Raw genomic sequence first — 18,274 nt, 5'->3', positions numbered from 1 at the left:
TCCAAGTAGATTTCAGTGTGTTTATTCAATGTGTCAATAATTTAGGGAAGGTGGGATCGGGGGTAGTGTGTGGTGGCTCTGGCAGTGTTCATCTCTACGGTGAATCCACCGAAAGCCTCAACACTCTCCCAACAATGCAGACAGACCAGTCAATCCTATAGCCGCCGCTCAGGAGGAACTTGCATCAACCCACTATTAGGAAAGCTATATAGCCGCCACTCAAGAGGAACTGAGATACAGTCTTCAGTCACTCATATAGTAGCACTTTGGTCCCAGAGAATTACATTTTTGTTTTGTTTTAAATAAATGTAAAAAATATCTTTACAGTACATGGTCCTTCCCTGCTAGCGGTGCTCTATGGCTAACATAAGGATAGGACTAGCTGAGCACATTCGGCCCTATGGCTCGTTATGTGCTGTAGCAACAGAAGGCTAGCCGTTGCCGAGCACTTAAGGCTATTGGAGTGCTATGGCTCTAAGGCTACAGCCTAGCTGTCATCTCCCGTTAGCCTAGCGCTGGGGCTAGCAGTACTCTTCTCCTGTTATCCTAGCATTGTGGATAGCTGTCCCCCCACCTCCAGTTAGCCTAGTGCTGTGGCTAGCTATCCTTCTGTTAGCCTAGCATTGTGGATAACTGTCCCCCCACCTCCTGTTAGCCTAGCATTGTGGTTAGCTGTCCCCCCCATCCTCCTGTTAGCCTAGTGCTGTGTCTAGCTGTCCCCCCATCCTCCTGTTAATGGTCCATTAGCAGTGCTGAGGGTGGTGCTGCAGAACTCTCTTCTCTCTCTCTGTAGACACGCAGGATGGCCTCACACATAAACCGGAACTGACACTTGACATAAAAACATAAACAGTCCAGTCAAATACAAACATACCAAAGGAAGTTGCAGACATAGTCATTAGGGTTTCAATGCTGATCTTGGGAGGAGAGTAGCTAATGAATGGTTAGACGTATAGGCGTGTGTGTACCGTGGTCTGGATCATCATGGCCCTCTGGTCTCGGAGCGTCCTGATGATGTCCAGAGGGAACACCGGTCGACCGCTCTCCAACAGCGACAACGCCATCTCCATGGTAATGAGAACACCTGTACGCCCAATCCCTGCGCTGCAATTATATCAACAACATACATGAGGTGTTAAAAATCTTGTAACCCTAGTGTGTGTGTGTGTGTGTGTGTGTGTGTACCTGCAGTGCACCATAAGTGGTGTGTCTCCTGTCCTCCTCTCTCTAACAGAGGTGATGAACAGCAGGAAGTCTGAGGGGTCATCAGGTACACCATGGTCTGGCCATGCTACATACTGCAGGTGGGTCATAGAACGCTCCTCTCCCAGCTGGAAACACACACATATAGGAAAAACAGTTGAGAGAACACACACTTTTTCCCCCATCTGTTTCTCATCAGATATTTTCATAAATTAAATTAACTTGGATATGTGATGATTGTAATGGGAGAGATGGATGAGATACGAGGAGAGCGAAACGTGTAGGGTATGGTAACTCGTTAGTTACTGTGATGAGGGAGAGATGGAGGAGAGTAGAGTTAGATGGAGAAGGGATAGAGGAGGAGAGTAGAGGGAGAGATGGAGGAGGACTGTGTTGTCCAGCCTGTGGTCCATGCAGGGATTAACTGACAGCCAGAGGAACAGATGGGTCTGCACAGCAGTGTAGTGTGTGTGTGTGTACTCTTTGGCAGGCTATTATTGTAAAGGAGAACATGTTCTATATTAACCTCTGTGTTGTAAAGGTAAATAAACAATGCCAATGGAAGCAGAAACACATGGAGCTGGATGGGGATAGTTTGGTCAATGTTTCCTGTAAATGTAAATGTAAATATGGCGCACACACACATATATGGCACACCTCCTGTTATGTGAGGCAGGTCTTGTTTGTGTGTTACCTGTGTGTGTGTGAGGGTGAATTGGCGTGTGACGTAGGCCAGGTTGCATTCCTCAGAGTGGCAGCTGACCCTCAGGTACCCATAATCCCTCACTTCAGGAGGGTGTGGCCAGTACTGGTGGCACTTAGTCTGAAACACACACACATGATTGATTTTGATATTCATTAATATTGATTTACTATAGAGTCTAATCTTTAAGCTCTGAGAAATATTATTTTACTGAGCTGTGTTTCATATTTCTGAGTCAGTGCTTCACTCACTGTGTTCTCCCAAACATCTCAGGACATTCTCTGGGACCAGTACTTATATTACATCAGGAGATGAGTGGAAACTGACTGTCAGCATGAATGTGTGTGAGAAAAACCAGGGCACTTGTGGAATATCAGCAAGACAATCAATCAGTGAGAGCTTCAGGTTACCAAGCAACAGGCAGGCAAAGATGCAGACAGCGACTCACAATGAGCCTGGGACCTTGGTAAACCTGTGTGTGCTGTACCCATTCTCATTCACTAAATGTGTTTCACTCTTTGAAAGAGAGAGAGAGAGATCCCGTGTGCATACCCGTCCTCTCTCGGTGAGTGTGGTGAGCATGATGATGGTGTGTGTGTGTTGCTCCCACACACTCTGCCAGAAGTGAGTGCAGGTCTGAGGCAGCGGTCCTTGAGCTGCAATGTACCGCAGACACACACCAGACCCTGGGAGCATCACCTGAGACACACACACAGCATGACTATACGCCAACAAGGACAACAAACACACACCCACACACACATCACACAAATACAGCATCACTATACACAAACCAACAAGGACAACACTAAACACAGTGTGCACTGACCGTGATGTGGCTTGCATTGATGTAGTCCTCTTGGTCCTGAAGTACCACTCTGGAGATGTCATCTGACAGAACAAAGAATTAGAGATGGAGTCAGAACCAGGGCCCTCCAGACCCACCCAAACCACCGTACCAGCTCAACAAACAAAGCACCAGTGTCCTGTCCTCCAGCTCCACAGATTGAGGACATTAGGGAAGATGGATACACTGGCATGTCAAGTCACTCCTACTAGGACACACAGTGTGTGAGATGGTGTGTGTACTCACAGGGCAGCACGTCCTTGTATCTGTTCTTGTCTATGTTCTCAGGGAGACAAGCGCAGGCTACTGACAGGCCAGGCTTCCTCATGTACAGGTTCTACAACACACACATCACCACCATCACTCACCATGCTCTTCTGTCTGGATTGTCAACAGCAGGTCTTATTGACCAGTTATTCCCAAAGTGCATCTGTTACATTTAACACAGAAGCAAGTCCCTTTCATAGTGTTGTTGTCTAACTAAAACACACCTCGAAGTGGAAGGTGAGAGTGCCTGTCTGGATTCCCCTCTCCAGTTGTTTCATGGACTCTTCAAGTGTCTGGCCTTGTTCTGATTGGCCAGGCAGAAGCAGTAGATCACCATGTGATTGGCCAGTCAGAGACAAGGCACAGGGAAACTGCAGCAGGGGGGCCACACGCCCTGGACCTAAACACACACACACAATGTGTTACCTGCATCAGTGTCTGATTAGCAGGCCCATTCTCTTGCTCTCTCTAGTGTGTGTTACCTTTGCGTCGTATAAGCAGAGCCAGTTCTCTGGAGTGGGACTCTCTGCTGGCTCTTATAAACATGACCACCTGGTCATGCGTGTGTTCAGAGATGTCGCGACCGTTGATCAGCACGACCTGGTCACCTTCCAACAACCTTGGCTCAACCCGCCCCGCCTACAATCAATTCATCAATAAGTCAAATCACATTGGATTAATCTAAAGTACTGTTAACAAATTCATTATCTACAAAGGCAAACCAGAACACATGTCACTTACAGGAGAGTCAGGGTTGACCTGGGATATGGCCAGGGACATCTTCTGGTCCACGCCACCCTGAGAAGAGGAACAGTCAGGGATACAGGAATGGTACTGCATGTACGAGAGTAGGTGTGTGATTAATTGAAGGGGAGACTCACTTTGACATTGAAACCAAACTTTCCATCGTGATCAGGAGCGAGACGCACCAATAGCAGATCGCCATCACCAAGAGCACGCTGCAACACACACAGAGTTTACTGAGTCTGGCACACACACACGAGATACTTTATCACAAATACTGGATCACTCCCTTGTCTGTCTGGGTAACTGACCTTGTCCCGGTAGTGAGAGGTGGCCTTAATGTCTTCCTCTCCTGTGCTGATGTCATCAACCTGCGACCATCCACCTCCTTGGCTGTGAGTGCCAGAAAAATTGAGACAGATACTGTGTTCAGAACTGACTCCAACATGAGAATGTACTTTACACTGGTACACACACAGTATGAAATTGTGTGTTTGTGTGTGTCTGACCTGTGTGTAGGCGTGCCCTCCTGGCTGCCCCTGCTGCTGCTGAGGGAGACCCTGTAGGTGTAAAAGACATCCTCCCCCTCCGACACGTCTCGCAGGTCATTGTTCAGCTCCACTGAGGAGGGGCGGGGTTTACGGGCACCATGACGCACACGAGGACTCCGCCTAACAGAGAGAGAGAGAAGGTACGATGAAGTTACCCCTAGTCACAGCTACCCCTTACATGGTATCTCCTGCTGTAGCAGTGTGAGGCTGTGGTGTCGGTAGTACCAGTTGGGTGTGAGCGGGGGGGATCGGGACGGTAGGCTCTTGGTTTCCAGGTGTTCTGACGAGGTGGATCCCCTCAGAGCTGGGTTCCACTCCATCCCACCCATCACTTTCTTACACACTGGACCACTGCAGAGGAGACGAGTGTGTGTGTGAGATGAGTAAAAGAAAGACAGAAAGATAGTGTGTATGATGTGTGTGTGTGTGTGTGTGTGTGTGTGTGTGTGTGTGTGTGTGTGTGTGTGTGTGTGTGTGTGTGTGTGTGTGTGTGTGTGTGTGTGTGTGTGTGTGTGTGTGTGTGCGCTTGCCTGTCTGTTTTAGTGCTGCCCAAGACCCAGTGTTGTGGGAGCAGCTTGTTGTGTATCTGGGTTGCCAGGTTGGTGTGGTGTGGGCTACAGGTTGCCAGGTTGGTGTAGAAGAAGCAGTGATGGTCCACACATGACCTCCACAGGTTCTTACAGGCCCTGGGGCACGGCAGGACCAGGCTCACCACACAGTCCTGCGTCTCCCCCTGGAACACACACACAGGTTATGAAGACAACACTAAGGTCAGCCAATAGAAGAGCAGGGCGCAATTTTGAGCCAATCAGGACTCACATGTTTGCGTCTGAGCTGCATAAGGAAGCGTTTCCTCTTGAAGGATATCTTGATGATGTTCACCCTGCAGGAGACAATACACACTCAGGGTGTGTATTTGTGTGCGTGTGTGTGTGTGTGTGTGTCTGATCAGAAGTCCAGGTGCTCACCAGGGGAAGAAACTGGAGCAAATCATGTTACAGAAGATAGCCACGCCCCCTGAGGCCAATCCCACCAATAGAGGGGAACTGTCGGAGTCCTGAGAAAGAAAGAGATGGAAACATGAGGGAGAAGAGGGAAGACGAGGGTGAGTCAGAGGGAGACATATGGAGGTACTTACCATGGCAGTGTGTAGCTCCACTCCATACATCTCCAGAGTTCTTGCTGTGTTGAGAAAACACAGCTCTGCCTCACTCTGCTTCAGCCCCCTGAAACAGCCCATGAGTAGGATAGGTTGGTATCAGCTCCACCATGTCCTCTAGTAGGCTAGGGGGGTGCTGTACACATGCCTGGTGTGGGTGTGTACCTGTGCCCTGGGTACAGAGCCTCCACTCTAGACAGGAAGTCATCATCCTGCTCCGGGAGGAAGTGGCTTTTGGACAGGTAACCAGGGAGAAGGTCTGGGGAGTAGTCACCTAGCTCAGCTACAACACAGAGAGAGAAAGAGAGAAAAGGGGTGAGAGAGAGAAAAAGAAGGGGTGAAACAGATTATGTTAAACCCCCAGACAGACAACACACTAAAAATACCAAAGAAGAGTGTAACTTACACTGCACAGCATAGGAGGCCAGTACTACAGCTGCACTCAGAGGACACTTCAACCTGCAGGACACACACACATTTTCTCAATGTAAAGTCACATTGTTTACACCACTAGGTGGAGTAAGAGGGAATGCATGTGTAGGTATGAGCTCGTAGTGTCTGACCTGCCCTCTCTGATGTCACTCCTGATCTGGAGGAAGTACATATGTCTGAAGACACACAGGACAGTAGAGACTTGTGATCTGAATCACACATGTACAGTACAAGCTAATGACACACACTCTCTCAACATAATATACAGGTACACACACACACAAGGGCTCTGAACCCAGGTCTCCCATAGGAGAACCCAACCTCTTGACCATTAGACCAAGAGGAAATTCCCTATTGGGCCAAAGGTTCCAGTGAATTTGAAGTGTCAGGCAGGGCTACCTCATCACGAGGCCATGATCACTCATGTCCATACCTGGTCTGGTCATGCTGTAGAGAGTTGGGGTCTGAGATGAAGAATCGGACTCGGAGGGTCAGGTAGAATGGAGAGACAACTCCTGTTGGACAGAGATGCTGTTAGACACAGCCCAATGACCTCTGACCTTAATAATCCATCACCCCTGACCTTAATATGACCCCCACAATCCCCTCACCCCTTCCACAGAATCCAATCTTATATTTATCATTTATCAAAATGCACACTGGGCTAAACAGTAGGGCGTCACTGGGCTAAACAGTAGGGCGTCACTGGGCTAAACAGTAGGGCGTCACTGGGCTAAACAGTAGGGCGTCACTGGGCTAAACAGTAGGGCGTCACTGGGCTAAACAGTAGGGCGTCACTGGGCTAAACAGTAGGGCGTCACTGGGCTAAACAGTAGGGCGTCACTGGGCTCAGGCTAAACAGTAGGGCGTCACTGGGCTCAAACAGTAGGGCGTCACTGGGCTCACTGGGCTCAGGCTAAACAGTAGGGCGTCACTGGGCTAAACAGTAGGGCGTCACTGGGCTCAGGCTAAACACTGGGCTAAACAGTAGGGCGTCACTCACTGGGCTCAGGCTAAACAGTAGGGCGTCACTGGGCTCAGGCTAAACAGTAGGGCGTCACTCACTGGGCTAAACAGGGCTCACTGGGCTAAACAGTCACTGGGCTAAACAGTAGGGCGTCACTGGGCTCAGGCTAAACAGTAGGGCGTCACTGGGCTAAACAGTAGGGCGTCACTGGGCTAAACAGTAGGGCGTCAAACAGTAGGGCGTCACTAAACAGGGGGCTAAACAGTAGGGCGTCACTGGGCTAAACAGTCACTGGGCGTCACTGGGCTAAACAGTAGGGCGTCACTGGGCTAAACAGTAGGGCGTCACTGGGCTAAACAGTAGGGCGTCACTGGGCTAAACAGTAGGGCGTCACTGGGCTAAAAACACTGGGCTAAACAGTAGGGTCACTGGGTCACTGGGCTAAACAGTGGGCGTCACTGGGCTAAACAGTAGGGCGTCACTGGGCTAAACAAGGGCGTCACTGGGCTAAACAGTAGGGCGTCACTGGGCTAAACAGTAGGGCGTCACTGGGCTCACTGGGCTAAACAGTAAACAGGGCGTCACTGGGCTAAACAGTAGGGCGTCACTGGGCTAAACAGCTTAGGGCGTCACTGGGCTAGGGCGTCACTGGGGCTAAACAGTAGGGCGTCACTAAACAGTTGGGGGCTAAACAGTAGGGCGTCACTGGGCAGTCACTGGGCTAAACAGTAGGGCGTCACTGGGCTAAACAGGGCGTCACTGGGCTAAACAGTAGGGCGTCACTGGGCAGTAGGGCGTCACTGGGCTAAACAGTAGGGCGTCACTGGGCTAAACAGTAGGGCGTCACTGGGCTAAACAGTAGGGCGTCACTGGGCTCACTGGGCTAAACAGTAGGGCGTCACTGGGCTCACTGGGCTAAACAGTAGGGCGTCACTGGGCTAAACAGTAGGGTGTCACTGGGCTCAGGCTAAACAGTAGGGCGTCACTGGGCTCAGGCACTGGGCTCACTGGGCTCAGGCTAAACAGTAGGCGTCACTGGGTCACTGGGCGTCACTGGGCTAAACAGTAGGGCGTCACTGGGCTAAACAGTAGGGCGTCACTGGGCTAAACAGCTAAACAGTAGGGCGTCACTGGGCTAAACAGTAGGGCGTCACTGGGCTAAACAGTAGGGCGTCACTGGGCTAAACAGTAGGGCGTCACTGGGCTCAGGCTAAACAGTAGGGCGTCACTGGGCTAAACAGTAGGGCGTCACTGGGCTAAACAGTAGGGCGTCACTGGGCTAAACAGTAGGGCGTCACTGGGCTAAAAGTCACTGGGCTAAACAGTAGGCACTCTAAACAGTAGGGCGTCACTGGGCTAAACAGTAGGGCGTCACTGGGCTAAACAGTAGGGCGTCACTGGGCTAAACAGTAGGGCGTCACTGGGCTCAGGCTAAACTGGGCTCAGGCTAAACAGTAGGGCGTCACTGGGCTCACTGGGCGTCACTGGGCTCAGGCTAAACAGTAGGGCGTCACTGGGCTAAAACAGTAGGGCGTCACTGGGCTAAACAGTAGGGGCGTCACTGGGCTAAAGGGCGTCACTGGGCTAAACAGTAGGGCGTAAACAGGGCGTCACTGGGCTAGGGCGTCAAGGGCGTCACTGGGCTAAACAGTAGGGCGTCACTGGGCTAAACAGTAGGGCGTCACTGGGCTAAACAGTAGGGCGTCACTGGGCTAGGGCGTCACTGGGCGTCACTGGGCTAAAAGTAGGGCGTCACTGGTCTAAACAGTAGGGCGTCACTGGGCTCACGTCACTGGGCTAAACAGGCTAAACAGTAGGGCGTCACTGGGCTCAGGCTAAACAGTTGGGCATCACTGGGCTCAGGCTAAACATATAGGGCGTCACTGGGGCTAAACAGTAGGGCGTCACTAGTCACTGGGGCGTCACTGGGCTAAACAGGCGTACTGGGCTAAACAGTAGGGCGTCACTGGGCTAAACATATAGGGCGTCACTGGGCTAAACATAGTAGGGCGTCACTGGGCTCAGGCTAAACAGGGCGTCACTGGGCTCAGGCTAAACAGTAGGGTGTCACTGGGGGCTAAACAGTAGGGCGTCAAGGCTAAACACTGGGCTAAACAGTAGGGGTCACTGGGTAGGGCGTCACTGGGCTAAACTGGGCGTCACTGGGCTAAACAGTAGGGCGTCACTGGGCTAAACAGTTGGGCGTCACTCTAAACTGGGCGTCACTGGGCTAAACAGTAGGGCGTCACTGGGCTAAACAGTAGGGCGACAGTAGGGCGTCACTGGGCTAAACAGTAGGGCGTCACTGGGCTAAACAGTAGGGCGTCACTGGGCTAAACAGGGCGTCACTGGGCTAAACAGTAGGGCGTCACTGGGCTAAACAGTAGGGCGTCACTGGGCTAAACAGTTGGGCAGTAGGGCGTCACTGGGCTCAGGGCGTCACTGGGCTCAGGCTAAACAGTAGGGCGTCACTGGGCTCAGGCTAAACAGTAGGGCGTCACTGGGCTCAGGCTAAACTGGGCTCAGGCTCAGGCTAAACAAACAGCTCAGACTTGGGCGTCACTGGGCTCACTGGGCTAAACAGTAGGCGTCACTGGGCTAAACAGTAGGGCGTCACTGGGCTAAACAGTTGGGCGTCACTGGGCTAAACAGTAGGGCGTCACTGGGCTAAACAGTAGGGCGTCACTGGGCTCAGTCACTGGGCTAAACAGTAGTCACTGGGCTCAGGCTAAACAGTTGGGCGTCACTGGGGGCTGGGCGTCACTGGGCTCAGGCTAAACAGTAGGGCGTCACTGGGCTAAACAGTTGGGCGTCACTGGGCTCAGGCTAAACAGTTGGGCGTCACTGGGCTAAACAGTTGGGCGTCACTGGGCTAAACAGTTGGGCGTCACTGGGCTCACTGGGCTAAACAGTAGGGCGTCACTGGGCTAAACAGTTGGGCGTTTCTTACGGCGTCACTGGGCTCAGGCTGCGTTGGGCTCAGGCTAAACAGTAGGGCGTCACTGGGCTCAGGCTAAAAAGTAGAGCGTCACTGGGCTCAGGCTAAACAGTAGGACATCACTGGGCTCAGGTTAAACAGTAGGCGTCACTGGGCTAAACATATAGGGCGTCACTGGGTTAAACATATAGGGCGTCACTGGGCTAAACATATAGGGCGTCACTGTGCTAAACATATAGGGTGTCACTGGGCTAAACATATAGGGCGTCACTGGGCTCAGGCTAAACAGTTGGGCGTCACTGGGCTCAGAATAAACAGTTGGGCGTCACTGGGCTCAGGCTAAACAGTTGGGCGTCACTGGGCTCAGGCTAAACAGTTGGGCGTCACTGGGCTCAGGCTAAACAGTAGGGCGTCACTGGGCTCTGGCTAAACAGTAGGGCGTCACTGGGCTCAGGCTAAACAGTTGGGCGTCACTGGGCTCAGGCTAAACAGTTGGGCGTCACTGGGCTCAGGCTAAACAGTAGGGCGTCACTGGGCTCAGGCTAAACAGTAGGGCGTTCACTGGGCTCAGGCTAAACAGTGTCACTGGGCTGTAAACAGTAGGGCGTCACTGGGCTCAGGCTAAACAGTAGCGTCACTGGGCTCAGGCTAAACAGTAGGGCGTCACTGGGTGCTAAACAGTTGGCGTCACTGGGCTCAGGCTAAACAGTAGGGCGTCACTGGGCTCAGGTAAACAGTAGCTAATGGGCTCACAGAGTCAATGGGCTGTGTTTGGGAGCTAAACAGTAGGGCGTCAATGGGCTCAGGTAGGGCGTCAATGGGCTCAGGCTAAACAGTAGGGCGTCACTGGGCTCAGGCTATGGTCTCATTTAGTGTTTCTTACCTTTCAGCTGCTTCTTCAGTGGTTTGTTGGCCTCCAGCCACCTCTGCAAGACAAACTATGTTAATGACATGATGCTACATTCACCATCTGTTGTGTGCGTTTTAGAGGATTCACTAAGTGTGTGTGTGTGTAGCTACTCACAGGAGAGTGTGTTTGAGCTGTGTTAGTGTAGCTACTCACAGGAGAGTGTGTTTGAGTGACGATGGTGGTGTTGGAGTCTCGTAGCTGCAGACTGAAGAAGTGTTTCTCCAGCAGACCCAGCTGGTTACACACCTGCTCCAGCAAAACCTCACCTGCATCCTGCTTCTGAGAGACGCAAAACACACCTTATACCGGGAGTCAGTCAGTCAGTCTGTGTGTGTGTGTGTGTGATATATTGCAGTACAGTGTGTTTTGGTAAAGCCTTTCTAGTGAGTATGTTCTCCAGGTCAAGGTTGTGTATTAAGATCAATGGGAAGCTGAGATCTCCCGGTCTATCATTCCCACTCTACTCAGGACTGTGTGTACTCACGTTGACTGTAAAGGTCTGGATAGTGTTGTCCAGTAGTTGAACCAAACACAGTAGATCAGGTTTGGGCATGTCTGTTACAGCAGGTTACTCAACCTCTTACACACACACACACACACACACACACACACACACACACACACACACACACACACACACACACACACACACACACACACACACACACACACACACACACACACACACACACACACACACACACACACACACACACACACACACACACACACACACGCCTATCAGTGTCCAAAATGTGCACACACAGCAGTATTCTAGAATATTGGACCATTGGCTTTCATACTTTTCTAATTCTCAATGCGGCTCACGCTATTTCTCCAACTGTCAACACATTCAAATCAATAGAGGGACGCGTATGTGGAGCCGCGTTGGTTGGGAATGTTGGGGTGGTACCCGTTATGGCTGTGTGTTCCCCCGCGGACTGTGGTCTCAGAGCCGCGTTGGTTGGGAATGTTGGGGAGGTAGTTGGTTGGGAATGTTTACCCGTTATGGCTATGTGTTCCCCCTGCAGACAGTGGTCTCAGAGCAGCGTAACTATATCACAATGGGACGCGGGACTGTCACGTCTCTGTGTCTTTGCACTCTGAATTACGCGTCACTCACTCACACTGACACAACCCTCAGTCCATCTCTCCACAACCTGGGGAGAGAACACACACACACATCTTAATGAAACACCTCCAGACTCTGGAAACTGGCAGCGTAGCCTAGTGGTTAGAGTGTTGGACTAGTAACCGGAAGGTTGCGAGTTCAAACCCCCGAGCTGACAAGGTACAAATCTGTCGTTCTGCCCCTGAACAGGCAGTTAACCCACTGTTCCCAGGCCGTCATTGAAAATAAGAATATGTTCTTAACTGACTTGCCTGGTTAAATAAAGGTAAAAAAAAAAATGTAGTTTAGCCCCTCCCTAAGGATGACATTGTCTGCAGTGAACAGCTCCTTTTCTACTTCACACACACACACAGTGTGTAATTTGTGTGTCTGAAGCAATATCATGCTACAATGAGTAATGCAGTGTGTATGTTGGTAATACATTATTATCTGTCCAGAGTCTGAACATGTCCTTTTTTCCCTGTTCTCTCCTCCGCCCTGTGCAGACTGCTGAATGATAAGAATGTTAAATATTGTCAGAGACAAGCTGGTCCATCCACAGGCCTAGGAACTGATCTCAGATCTACATGCACACACACAAGCTGCAGTGTTGTTTACACACCAGTTCTGCTGGGCATCAACCCACTAACCCATACTTTTAATAACAGCCCTGTGTGTGCTTGTTAATGTAGGCTGAGGGGAGTGGGACAGGTCTTTTTTGTAGGTCTCTCTCTCACACACACACACACCCACACACACACACACACACACACACACACACACACACACACACACACACACACACACACACACACACACACACACGTTAATGTTTGGACTCACTCTGAATACTTTGAATACATTACAGTGAGTAGAGCACTCTCTCACGCCTGATTTTCCATGATGATAATGACATTCACACCAGTTACTGAGCTGCCTAAACTATTTTAGGACAGAGTTTTTTGCCAAGTCTAGACTGTTGAGTGGGCAGTATTGGTATACAACATTGCCTATTTAAAGTGTGTCAACTAGGCCTGAGATTTGCACCTGGTTGCATTGGCAAACTTGTTTTCAGATGAGCAACGTCATCTCGGTTATCGATTAAACTAGTGTATCGCAATGATTAACACGGAGAATAAGATAACCTACCATATAGTATATTGGACGTTATTTGAAACATACAGCCTCGACGTGAACTTTAAACTAAGTAGGCTCTATGAACGACCAACATAAACGTAGCCTAATGTTATAGGTTCTTCTGCTGCTACGCTCAACATGCCATTCAGCAACTTTAACGTTACTTCACTTCAGATATCAAGTTGGTCCTGGAGGATTGTTATGAGAACACAGACAATCTAGCTCGAGAAGATCAGTTAAAATACCTCAGTAGTCCTGGATTTGGGAACTTTGTCATGTCCGTTGATACTACCGCTGTTAAAAACCTTGGAACTGGGCGCGTCGCGCGGGCAGGTGGAGGTAAATATCCGGAAAGAGATATTCCCGCTGCCCCGCCTCTTCACAATGCGCGCTCCCGCCTTGATGGATGCGTGTTCTGGTCCTCAACCACCCCCGCTGTAGCCTACAGCAGATCATATTCTTTCATCAGAGGAAGAAGATATCATGTCATCTATTCACGCAGCCCTACAGAACTGTAGAGTGACACTCTGATTCACCAGAACAAGGGGTGGAATATACTTTGAAAAAAAGCTCAACTTCCAGAGATGTGAAAGTGAAACTCAGTCTAGGTTCTTGGCTGGTCCGCAAAAGAGTGGAGTCCCTCCGGTTTTGTTCATTGGGACTACTTTGGGAACGAATCATTCTTTCCTTCCTTCCTTGAAGTAGCCTATGTTACTTATTCATATGAGAAAATGAATGGTGTCTCAGCATAGCTTCCACATGTCCTATCGTGAGGAGGCTCATCCATGGTCCATTCAGGGGCTCGCACCCTCTCTTAAAGCAGCGTCATCTCCTTGTCTCCTCTCCAATATCTCAATCGTCAAATGACTCCATCTCATTGTCTCTTCTCCTCGTTCATCTGTACTCATCCTTAAAGTCAGATATCTCCAGTTGTTCCATTCCAGGGCAGATGAAGAGAATGAAACCTGTCTAATTACATCCCCAATTAAAATGTGATTTTCTTATCCGATCGAGACAATCACATTACTATCAATGTACCGGTCTGTGTCCTAACAGAATATGTTGTAATCCATTGTCAAACAGCCTGTAATTTACTCCCATAGAACCTCTCTGGGGTCCTGCTGCCATCTACAGGGAAGACGAGGTACTGCTGAAGCGGGTGTTCGTTTTTTTTTTCAATTCGTGGCGAATTAATTTGTGTAGACAACCAGGTGAGGGGAGATCCTAACTAATCAATGGCGTTAATTGATCAATCAAGTACAAGGGAGGAGCAAAAATCCACTGACACTCTGGCCCACCTAGGACAAGGGTGGGCAAACGTTTTGGTTCGAGGGCCGCACAGATTTTTGGGGGGACTGATTTGTTTGTCAAAATCAATTTGCAGGCCAGAAAAGGGGGAGTTATTTGACAATATATAGTGTAGGTCCATTATAATTTATATAAATATAGAGTATATAAATATATAGTGTAGGTCCATTATAATTTATATAAATATATATTGTTGATCCATTATAATTTATATAAATATATAGTGTAGGTCCATTATAATGCAAGCATGTGTTTTCTAAATGGCCAATGAGAGGAAGGTTAAATGTCAGAGGTCATAGATCAGGTCAATGTTGAGTGTAAATCGACAGTTGTCATTCCTCCTCAGACAGGTCTATATAGCCTACAGTCTGTAGTGACTCTGAACAGAGTGTACCTGTATCTGGACCAAAGCAGATTAAGTCTGACCTTGACCTTTGTATCTTCCTGGGGTAGTTTGGAAAACCGCATGGTCTGACTGTCACGCCCTGACCTTAGAGATCCACATTTATTCTCTATGTTTGGTTAGGGCAGGGTGTGACTCGGGTAGGAAAATCTATGTTTTCTATTTTTTTATTGTTTTGCCGAGTGTGGTTCCCAATCAGAGGCAGCTGTCTATCGGGGTCTCTGATTGGGGATCAAAAATGAGTTGTGATTTTCCGTTTAGGTTTTGTGGGGGTGTTATTTTCTGTTTAGTGTCTGTGCCTGACGGAACTGTTCGTTTTCGGATTTGTTATTATTATTTTTTGAGTGTTTCTTGTAAATAAATATCATGAACACTTTCCACGCTGCGCTTTGGTCCACTCTCCTTTCTACCGACGACGAGCGTTACAGAACACCCCACCAAAGAAGGACCAAGCAGCGTGGCCAGGAGGACTGGACATGGGAGGAAATACTGGAGGGGGAAGGACCCTGGACACGGGCTGGGGAGTATCGCCGTCCAAGGGAGCAGATGGAGGCAGCGAGAGCGGAACGGCGACTATACGAAGAGTTAGCTCAACGACGGAAGCACAAGAGGCAGCCCCCGCAATTTCTTTTTGGAGGCGGCACACGGGGAGATTGGCGGAGGTAAGGTTTAGACCTGAGCCAACTCCCCGTGCTTACCGTGGGGAGCATGTGACTGGTCACACACACACACACATTCCACAAAGCAGTAGCATTGTCTGTCCATGCATAGCTCTTACAAAGTTTTAGGTTTTCCATTGATAGGAGCGTTGATTCGACAATACACCTGGGGCCCGCGGGAGCCCCTGTCAGGATTTCGTGGATGAGTGACTTGAACCCAATGCCCACACAATAATGTTGCCTACAGAGGTGCCTTGGACTCAATTAGGCCTACGTCAGAGAGGTCTTTTGACAGGAGCGCGTGTGGGATTGTTGTAAATAGCCTGCTTGCCGAGCGCGCTGTCAGTGGTGCTGAAATCTTCAAACCGCAGCCACCAGAGTTAAAGAACATGTAGTTACAACTATGTGTTTTCATATTCTCGTGCTTGAATGCTCGGTGGCCTAACACATTTTCTCACCAACTGCTATAATGCGTTATTATGGGGTTATAAAGCATTGTCAATAACAGGTACACTACATGACTAAAAGTATGTGGCCACCTGCTCCTCGAAGATCTCATTCCAAAATCATGGACATTAATATGGAGTTGGTCCTGCATTTGCTTCTATAATAGCCTCCACTCTTCTGGGAAGACGTTCTACTATATGTTGGAAAATTTCTGCTGGGACTTGCTTCCATTCAGCCACAAGAGCATTAGTGAGGTTGGGCACTGATGTTGGGCAATTAGGCCTGGCTCACAGTCAGCATTCTAATTCATCCCAAAGGTGTTCAATAGGGTTGAGGTCGGGGCTCTGTGCAGGCCAGTCAAGTTCTTCCACACCGATCTCGACAAACCATTTCTGTATGGACCTCGCTTTGGGCACGGAGGCATTGTCATGCTGAAACAGGAATAGGGCTTTCCTCAAACTGTTGCCACAAAGTTGGAAGCACAGAATCGTCTAGAATATTATTGTATGCTGTCGTGTTAAGATTTCCCTTTGCTAGAACTAAGGGGCCTAGCCCGAACCATGAAAAACAGCCCCACAACATTATGCCTCCTCCACCAAACTTTACAGTTGGCACTATGCATTGGCGCAGGTAGTGTTCTCCTGGCATCTGCCAAACCCAGATTTGTTCGTTGCACTGCCAGATGGTGAAGCATGATTCATCACTCCAGAGAATGTTTCCAAGGCTCCAGAATCCAATGGCGGTGAGCTTTACACCACTCCAGCTGATGCTTGGCATTGGGCATGGTGATCTTATGTTTGTGAGGCTGCTCGGCCATGGAAACCCAGCTCCGGACGAACAGTTCTTGTGCTGATGTTGCTTCCAGAGGCAGTTTGGAAATCGGTAATGAGTGTTGCAACCGAGGACAGATGATTTTTACGTGCTACACGCTTCAGCACTCGGTGGTCCCGTTCTTTGAGCTTGTGTGGCCTACCACTTCGCGGCTGAGCCGTTGTTGCTCCTAGACGTTTCCACTTCACAATAACAGTCCTTACAGTTGACCGGGGCAGCTCTAGCAGGGCAGAAATTTGATGAACTGACTTGTTGGAAAGGTGGCATCCATTCTATTTCCATTCCATTATATTCATTATCGATTACATTTACATTTAAGTCATTTCAGACGCTCTTATCCAGAGCGACTTACAAATTGGTGCATTCACCTTATGACATCCAGTGGAACAGTCACTTTACAATAGTGCATCTAAATCTTAAAGGGGGGGGGGGGGTGAGAGGGATTACTTATCCTATCCTAGGTATTCCTTAAAGGTATTCCTATCCTAGGTATTCACTCTCTCCCTCTCTCCTTCCAGCAGAGACGTGATGGTAGAGAGGTTGTTGCTGAAGGGACTGCGAGGGCATGTCTGTGGGTGGGACTATGGAAACCTTCTGTGGAACCCCTGAGTATCTGGCGCCAGAGGTGCTGTTAGGCCACAACAGCTGTGGACTGGTGGGGGCTGGGGAGTGCACTTTATGAGATACTTCAAGGACTGGTGAGTGTTTCTCTTTCTCTTCTCTTTCAGCTACTTTTCAACTAGCATATTTTATCCACTGCACACTTATCTTGCTCCCTATTTCTTATTTTCTTTCTCGCTGTTCCTCAGCCCCCTGTTCTACAGTCGCAGTAAAGCAGAGATGTTTGAGAACATCCTTCACGCCCCACTGCAGCTCCATAGAAGTGTGTCCCAGTCTGCACGGACTCTGCTGCAGAGCCTGCTGGAGAGAGACTGTACCAAACGCCTTTGGGGGGGGGGGGGGGGGGCATGACCTTGTAAGCACCCCCCAGTACCCCACCTGGCAGAGTGCTGACACATGCTTGCAAGACCACATACTCACTCGCACCCATACACACATTGACGTGCTGTCTCACTTTGTTTGTTGACTGAGCTGCAGGGCTACACCTTCTTCCTGTCCATCAACTGGGATGACCTGCTAGCCAGGAAAGTCCCTCCCCCATCCATTCCCAACCTGGTGAGCGTGTGTGTTTTATAGGGGCTATGGGTCAGTTTGGATCTGTGACTACCTGAATGTGTCTCTGGTCACGCGTTCCCTCCCCCTCTCTTTCATTCTGGTCCGTGTGATATGCTGTATTTTGACCCGGAGTTCACGCTTCTTCCAGCCCCCGCCTCCCTCGGTTTGAGTGACATGTTGGGAGACGTGGTCAATGGAGCCTTCCCAGGGTTCTCCTATATGTCTCCGGCTGAGGTTGGAGTCACAGAGCCCTGATATCATTCTAATATTATTTGTGTTTTGAATAAATTAAAATGCATTTATCAGATTGTTTATCTCACAGAGAACGGAGGCTCAGGCCGGGTTAGAACCAGTGGTTAAATTGAACCGGAGCTACCTGGAGTCAGCCTCCTGTACCTTGGGTCAAAGGGAGAAAAAGGTGGAGCCTAGCTTCATCACATTACGGGTCAAAGAGAAAAGTAGGATTAGGGTAAGGGTTGAG

The 18,274-nt window shown here is 49.5% G+C and overlaps 1 protein-coding gene and 1 long non-coding RNA gene across 6 annotated transcripts; one reads left to right on the top strand and one right to left on the bottom strand.

The window, feature by feature from the left end:
• Positions 1-6: 6 nt before the first annotated feature.
• On the bottom strand, positions 7-13,984 carry LOC124017041 (tyrosine-protein phosphatase non-receptor type 3-like). 5 transcript variants are annotated; one of them, XM_046332397.1, is made up of 26 exons: positions 13,215-13,984; positions 11,206-11,300; positions 10,875-11,000; positions 10,695-10,737; positions 6,340-6,421; positions 6,038-6,082; positions 5,881-5,933; positions 5,640-5,757; positions 5,454-5,541; positions 5,284-5,372; positions 5,135-5,198; positions 4,846-5,048; positions 4,541-4,666; positions 4,274-4,435; positions 4,076-4,175; positions 3,902-3,979; positions 3,762-3,818; positions 3,503-3,659; positions 3,245-3,420; positions 3,000-3,090; positions 2,736-2,797; positions 2,459-2,605; positions 1,898-2,026; positions 1,186-1,331; positions 969-1,104; positions 7-831 (listed from the first exon to the last, which is right to left on the bottom strand). In XM_046332397.1, the coding sequence occupies exons 2-26, from the start codon at positions 11,272-11,274 to the stop codon at positions 733-735; spliced, it is 2,646 nt and encodes an 881-aa protein (XP_046188353.1). In that variant the 5' UTR covers positions 11,275-11,300; positions 13,215-13,984; the 3' UTR covers positions 7-732. The 5 variants fall into 5 exon arrangements, with proteins under 5 accessions (XP_046188353.1, XP_046188355.1, XP_046188354.1 ...); XM_046332399.1 differs by lacking the exon at positions 13,215-13,984 and adding an exon at positions 11,845-11,863; XM_046332398.1 differs by lacking the exon at positions 13,215-13,984 and adding an exon at positions 11,525-11,635.
• Positions 12,886-18,223, top strand: LOC124017045. Its single transcript, XR_006835450.1, has 3 exons — positions 12,886-15,342; positions 17,136-17,315; positions 17,427-18,223. It is a non-coding gene; the product is annotated as an uncharacterized LOC124017045 (long non-coding RNA).
• Positions 18,224-18,274: the final 51 nt, after the last annotated feature.

The sequence above is a fragment of the Oncorhynchus gorbuscha genome, unplaced genomic scaffold (assembly GCF_021184085.1).
Source record: "Oncorhynchus gorbuscha isolate QuinsamMale2020 ecotype Even-year unplaced genomic scaffold, OgorEven_v1.0 Un_scaffold_141:::fragment_3, whole genome shotgun sequence".
Taxonomy (NCBI): Eukaryota; Metazoa; Chordata; class Actinopteri; order Salmoniformes; family Salmonidae; genus Oncorhynchus; species Oncorhynchus gorbuscha.
Note: the sequence above shows the minus strand (reverse complement) of the source record. Positions and strands in the feature narration are given on the sequence as shown.

Excerpts from the sequence above, each read along its gene's own strand:
- LOC124017041 (XM_046332397.1), bottom strand. The coding sequence starts at position 11,274 with ATGCCCAAACCTGATCTACTGTGTTTGGTTCAACTACTGGACAACACT. Across the intron at positions 5,934-6,037 it reads AGTGACATCAGAGAGGGCAG|GTTGAAGTGTCCTCTGAGTG; the intron begins GTCAGACACTAC and ends TGTGTCCTGCAG. Across the intron at positions 2,798-2,999 it reads ATACAAGGACGTGCTGCCCT|ATGACATCTCCAGAGTGGTA; the intron begins GTGAGTACACAC and ends TTGTTCTGTCAG.